At 56.8% G+C, this 6,012-nt stretch overlaps 1 protein-coding gene across 1 annotated transcript; it reads right to left on the reverse strand.

Annotated features, from left to right (window-relative positions):
• Positions 1 to 1,183: 1,183 nt before the first annotated feature.
• Positions 1,184 to 4,939, reverse strand: IRS4 (insulin receptor substrate 4). Its single transcript, XM_042975282.1, has one exon. It carries the CDS (start codon positions 4,937 to 4,939, stop codon positions 1,184 to 1,186), a length of 3,756 nt encoding a protein of 1,251 aa, XP_042831216.1.
• Positions 4,940 to 6,012: the final 1,073 nt, after the last annotated feature.

The following is a 6,012-nucleotide window of genomic DNA, read 5'->3' on the forward strand; positions in this document are numbered from 1 at the left end:
TCCCTTCACTGGAAGAGAAGCACATTCTACTGAAGAGGGAAGGCACATGCTATGGAGACATCATCTTCCGAAATCATTTCTTGAGCGTGTGTCTAAACACGCTGATAACAACATTGCATAATGTACACGAGATTACTCAAGGTCTGCTTCTCAAATGTGACAGCTCCTACTCTTCCTTATTTCTTCCTTTGGAAAAGTAACCCTTTAAAAAACTTCCACTGTTCCAGGGTAGACTGCCCCTGGGGTCAGGTCTTCCTCCAGCCTTATTATCTTGCTTTACTGGATTTCCCAGAAGACATACCAATTAGATGTTTTCCGTGCTTTTTAAACCTTTCAAACAATATTCATACCCATTATCAAGTTGTCACAAATCCCTCTTTTGGGGGAGTTATATGAAGAAAATGAGGCACAGCGAAGGTGGCTTGCCTGTCACTACGAGTGACAGGAAAGGAACACTCAAGGTTGTTGGCAATGTATCCTGTGTAAAAACAAAACAAATCAACACAAAAACACATTCCAGAGCCAAATACTGTCTTCTTTTAATCACCTGTTTCAGATTATTTCTGTTTTGTTCCCTCCAGACATTTATGCTAACAGTGGAGATTTAACCTTCTTGGTAAATCACAGCAAACTAGCTTAGTAACAATGACCGCTTTTAAAAAGTAACAATGACTGATTTTTTTAAAGTGACTTTCAAAGGAGGTCTCCCTCCCCCAAATGTCACAGTTGATCATCACTGCTGAATATTCTTGGTCTTATTAAACTTGTAATCAAATACGGGCATTTGTAGAAAAGTAGCTTTTACTTGTTGATTTGAAAATGAGTTGATGGGATCCAATTTATGGTATCCTGTTTGCAAAAAATCATTGTTAGGGAAGGATTTTGAAAGCATCCTCATGCTATATATATCCTTAAGCTTTTAATTACTCCTAAAAGGATGGAACCCATGTTTAAATGACAATCGGTTCTTTTCCAAATAAAGAAATGTATGATTGGATTAAAACTTAAAAGTTTTTGCAAAGATCACAAGGCACTGCACGAATACTGAAAACTGCATTCTACTTCTCCTGCTAAGTAGGCACCAGTTAATGAAATATTAACTCCCTTTTTCCTAACACCAGAGACATCGATTCATTAGGCAATAACCATTAACGTGGGGAAATGAATTCTAAAGTTACCAACCTCAGTGGGGAGAGTCGAACTTCTTGTTGTCAGGTCTGGCAAAGTCCATTCTCACGTATGTGTCGTCGTCGTCGTCGTCGGAATCCTCTCGCTCCCGGGGAATCGGCACCCGGCGGCGGGGTGGTGGCGGTGGGGGGGCGGCCGCTGCAGCCCCGTTCTCACCTCGGGCCAGGTCTGCATCTGGGTTTGGGGCCCTCGGGTTCGAGCCACGGGCAACGCCTGGGGCCCCCCTTACCGCTTCGGCGGCAGCAGCGCTAGCAACAGGTTGGAACCGGCGGACTGAGGCGGAGTCAAGTCCAGCGGAGGCCTCCAAGCCTCTGGCGGCCGCCCCGATGCCCGGGGCCGCGGCGAGGGCGGAGGCGGCGGCCAAAGCCCGGCCCACGGCTAAGGCTGGCGCAGCTACGGAGGCTAAGGAGGCGGAGAGGTCTCTCTCAAGGCTGTCGGTGGGGAAAGCCGAGACAGCGGCTCTAGCGGAGGCAAAGAAACTTTGCGAACGGCTCTGCGGGCGTCTGCGCTCCAGCCCGTCTTCCTGCAGCAGCCTAGCCACAGGTGGTGGTTCAGAGCAGCGGCTGGGGGAAAGAGAAATGTCCATACAGCACTCAGAAAATGGGTCGACCACATAGATTCGACCTGTTTCAGCATCATAGCGAATGGCACTGTCAGCAAAAGGCACGGCTGGTGTCATTGCTGGATTGAAAATCACTTCGATGTAGTCACCCTCTTCCTCATTAGCATTGCCACCTGTAGCACTGGGAGGAAGAGGCACAAATGGCCACCTAGCACCTTCCAGAAAGAGGGGGTTGGCACCTGGAAAAGCTCTTAATAGATTCGAGAGGCTGTGTGCTGGGTTCGGAAATGGCACTCTGAACTCAACATTCACATAATTAGAAAAGGCTGACGGTCTGGGGCCAGCAATGATACTCCACGAACCTGGCAGTCCTTGAATAAAGGGGGCTGGCATATTAGTATCTCTCTTAGTGAAGTCAATGTTGACGTAGTCACCAGAACTGTCAGCTTCTCTCTGCTCACGTGTGGGTTTTTGTGATTTGGGCTTGATTTTATTTCCTTTTGTAATAAAAGAAAGGCGGTTAGGTCTCTTAGCCTTGTTCTTGGGGGGGCCGTTATCTCCAGGCTTTGAGAACGACCCCTCAACTGAAGGCTTTGAAACTGCGTCTTTGGGGCCCCTGTTAGATGCAGATTCTTTGTCTAGGCCCTTCCCCAGGAATTTTCCAGGTAACATTGGTACATACTCACTGTGGTCACTCTGTCCCAATGGGGAGCCCTGAAAGGGATTTGGCAGAGAAAAGTAAGAGCTCCAACTTTTAGAGGAAGAACCACCCTGAGGGTTTGGGGGATTTTTTGGAATTGCGCCGGCTCCGGGAGCCATAAACATATAGTCACTGTCACTGTCATTGTCCCTTGCCTCGTCGTCCTTATCAGGATCAGGCTCTTTTGGAGAACTTGTGGCAGGTGGTGGGCTCACTCTGGGAAACATCATCATGTACCCTCTTGTATCTTCAAAAGGTGATCGAGAGTGGCGTTTTGAAGCAGAGAAGTTTTGAGGAGCCATCAGCATATAATCGCTGGAGCTTGCCAGAGGGGCGGCCACCCCTGGCCTCATTGGCACATATGGGTCATCTTCATCTTCATCAAAAGCTCTGGCTCTGTGGGGCCCCCGAGCTGCACCTTCTGGGGTATCTGCCTCTTTGACTTCTTTGGCTTCTTTGCGTTCTTTTGTGGCTCCTCTGTCGGCACAAAAGTAGAGTCGGAACCTTCCCCCAGACTTCCCTTTACCACCAGTTGCTCCAGGTGGAGGGGGTGGAGGTGGAGGAGGTGGAGGTGGTGGCATTTGCTGCTGCTTGCTTTGAGTTAATTTGCCAAAGTAGGATCTTTTCTTCAGAGATTTTCCACGTTCACCACTGCCATCGGGGGTCTTCCCACCTCCTGGGCCTTTGCCCCCTCCAGAGTTCTTGCCACCACCTGAGCCATGACCATCTCCAGATCCCTGCCCACTGCCTGAGCCGTGTCCACCACCGGCTCCCTGGCCACTGCCTGAACCGTGCCCACCCGCAGTGCCCTGGCCATCTCCTGCACGCTGGTTTCCTCCTGCCCCCTGGCCCCCTGAGCCTTGGCCACCGCTTGAGCCCTGGCCACCACTTGAACCCTGGCCACCTCCGGAGCCCTGCCCTCCGCCTGAGCACTGACTTCCTCCTGAACTCTGGCTACTGGAGCCTTGGCCACTTGAGCCCTGGCCACCTCCGGAACCCCGGCCATTTCCTGAGCCCCAGTTGTTCATGGGCATGTAGTCACCTTCGTTTCCTTCCTGATCCTCTTTGCCCTGAGGACTGTCTTCTTCCCCAGAGTTGCCAGGGCGAGATGCTTCAGAGGACAGGCAAGATCCGTGGTTGGGGGCTTCTACAGGATGCGGGACACGCACCGGACTGGGTGTTAAGCGGCGAAAAAAGCTGGCTGGCACTGAAATCGCTCTCTTGGACCTGCGCGCTCTGGGCAGGTGCAGTCTTCCTCGCCTGGAGGGGAGCACGGGCTCGCTGGGTGTTAGGTAGCGCCTGGTGAGGAGCATCTCGTCTTCCCCGTCACCGATGGCCCTGAGGTGGCAAAACTGCTCAAAGCGGGACCTTCTCAGCCAGCCACCGGGCTCCAGTGGGAGCGTGTCCAGGTGCCTCCTAGCGGACAGCAGGGTTAACAGGTGGGCGCCGATGCTGATGCTGTAGCTGCGGCAGCGGGCTCTGTATTCGTCTGCACACAGGGCTCTCATCTTCTCCAGAAACAGCTCGTGCATGTTTTGGGCCACCACGCAGTCATCGACCTGCATCCAGAGTTCCCCCGGACCGATGACGGTGGACCTACCGACTTCCAAGAAGAAATACTGCTCTGAGTGCCCGCAGCGACGGATGCTCAGGAGCTGGACTACCACGCTGGCCACTTCGGTGTTCAACCTCACAAAGACAACCTCCTCGTCGGTAAGACAGAGCCGGAACACGCCGCTCAGCTCTTTTCTGTGCCCCAGCCCCCTGGGTTTGACTATTACCTGCCACACATCTTTATAGAAGGGTGGCTCCGCCGCCGCTGCAGCCGCCAGCGCGGCCGGCACTCCATCCGGCTGCGCGCCGGGCGTGCCGCAGCGGCGGCGCTTGCTCTCGAGGATGAGGCGGCTGAGCAGCAAGTACCAGCTCTCTTGCTCCGACTCGTTCTCGGCCACCATCGCGAAGTACTCGTCCTGGGTAAAGAGGGCGATGAGGTGTCGGTACCTTGCGTCGGCCCGCTGGCTCACCGAGAAGCACTGGTACAGGGTGATCACGCGCCGCGGTGGGATGAGCGCGGGGACCGTGGCGCCGGAGGCGGCCGCCGCCGCTGCAGCCGCCGCGGCGCGCACACTGTGCCGGAACTTCCTGGCATTTTCGTAGTATTCCAGCCGAGCTGGGGCGTCCGCGGTCTCGAGTTTGAGCACGAAGTAGCGCCTATGCCCATGCTTCTGCTTCCGCAGGTAGCCGCGTTTGCAGACTTCGTCCCCGACGGGGAGGTCCTCCTCATCGGACTCGGAGTCTGACCGGGAGCCAGTGGCCGTGGAGAGCCACATGGCTCCCGGACAAGACGACCCGGTCCCAATGAGTGCGGTCGGGGTGCCCGAGGAAGGAAGCGGGGTGGTCGCCACCGCAGCTAGCGCTGCAGCTGTTGCCGCTGCTGCAGCTCTCAGCCTCCTTGTCGCCTGGTCGCGAGCGAAGGAGCAACTCGCCATGGTGATGCACGATGGTTTTAAGGTGAGCGCGGGGGAGGGGGACTCCGGGAAGGGAGGGTTGGGGGAAGAGGCCGTCTAGCCCGACCGCCCGCCCCAGCCCCGTCCCGCTTCGGCCCCGCCCCCGCCCACACCACTCAAAGCGCGCGGCGGCGGGCAAACAACACGTGACCACCGCCTCACGCGGCGGCCGCTGCGGCTCCAGCTACCCGCGCAGCGGAGGGGCGCGAGCTGCGCCAGCAAAGGTGTACGGGGGAGGGGGCGCCGGGCCCGAGAGGCGGGGCCACCTCCTCCCCGGCCTAGATGCTTGGTGAATCTCCGGGCCTGTGGGCCTCGGGAGGACCGACGGGAGGAGGCGGGGCTCTCCGGCCACGCTGGTCCCAACCAGGAGTCCACGAAGGCACGAGGGGGCGGGAGAAGGCGGGAGGGGCGGAGGAGAGAGCGGCCCGCGGCCGGGGCCGGGCGGGGGCGCCACAGCCCGGGCTCGATTGGCTGGAGGGGGCGAGAGGAGGTGGCGGAGGCGGAGCACAGCCGTCTGGGGCCGCTCAGCGGAGGAGAGCTGGCCCGGCGGCAGGACGGTTTGTTTGTTTATTTGGGAAGCGGGAGCCAGGTGAAACTGTTGCAAGGTTCTCATTGGACGGGATAGGAGCCAATGGGAGTGTCCGGCAGGCAGGCGGCTTTGAATTAATTAGTTTGGGGAGCAGAAGGGGAACTGAGGGGTGAGGGGGGCGGGGCTTGAATCCCAGAGTGGGCCCCGCAGTCTGGTTGTCGCGCACGCAAGCGGTAAACAACCCTCCGCGAGTAGCTGCTAATGGCAGTGATCAAACTCGTGCAAATCCCTGAGCCCCCGAGACCCGGGGACCGAGCCAGGCTCCCTCCGTTTCTTCTCCCGGCCCTCACAGAAATTCTCTATTCCTGTCACAGTCTGGTGTACTCGCTGCTGCCGCGCGCCGGGAGCTGAGCGTCTCGGGAGAAAGTGTGGGCACCCCCTGGAAACGTGTTAAAGACCAGGGCCCTCAGACCTGCTTCCCACCGCGCTTGCAGGCGCTCCCGAGCCGGCCTCAGCCTTGACAAAA

This window comes from Panthera tigris, chromosome X, assembly GCF_018350195.1.
Source record: "Panthera tigris isolate Pti1 chromosome X, P.tigris_Pti1_mat1.1, whole genome shotgun sequence".
Classification (NCBI taxonomy): domain Eukaryota; kingdom Metazoa; phylum Chordata; class Mammalia; order Carnivora; family Felidae; genus Panthera; species Panthera tigris.

Excerpts from the sequence above, each read along its gene's own strand:
- IRS4 (XM_042975282.1), bottom strand. The coding sequence starts at position 4,939 with ATGGCGAGTTGCTCCTTCGCTCGCGACCAGGCGACAAGGAGGCTGAGA.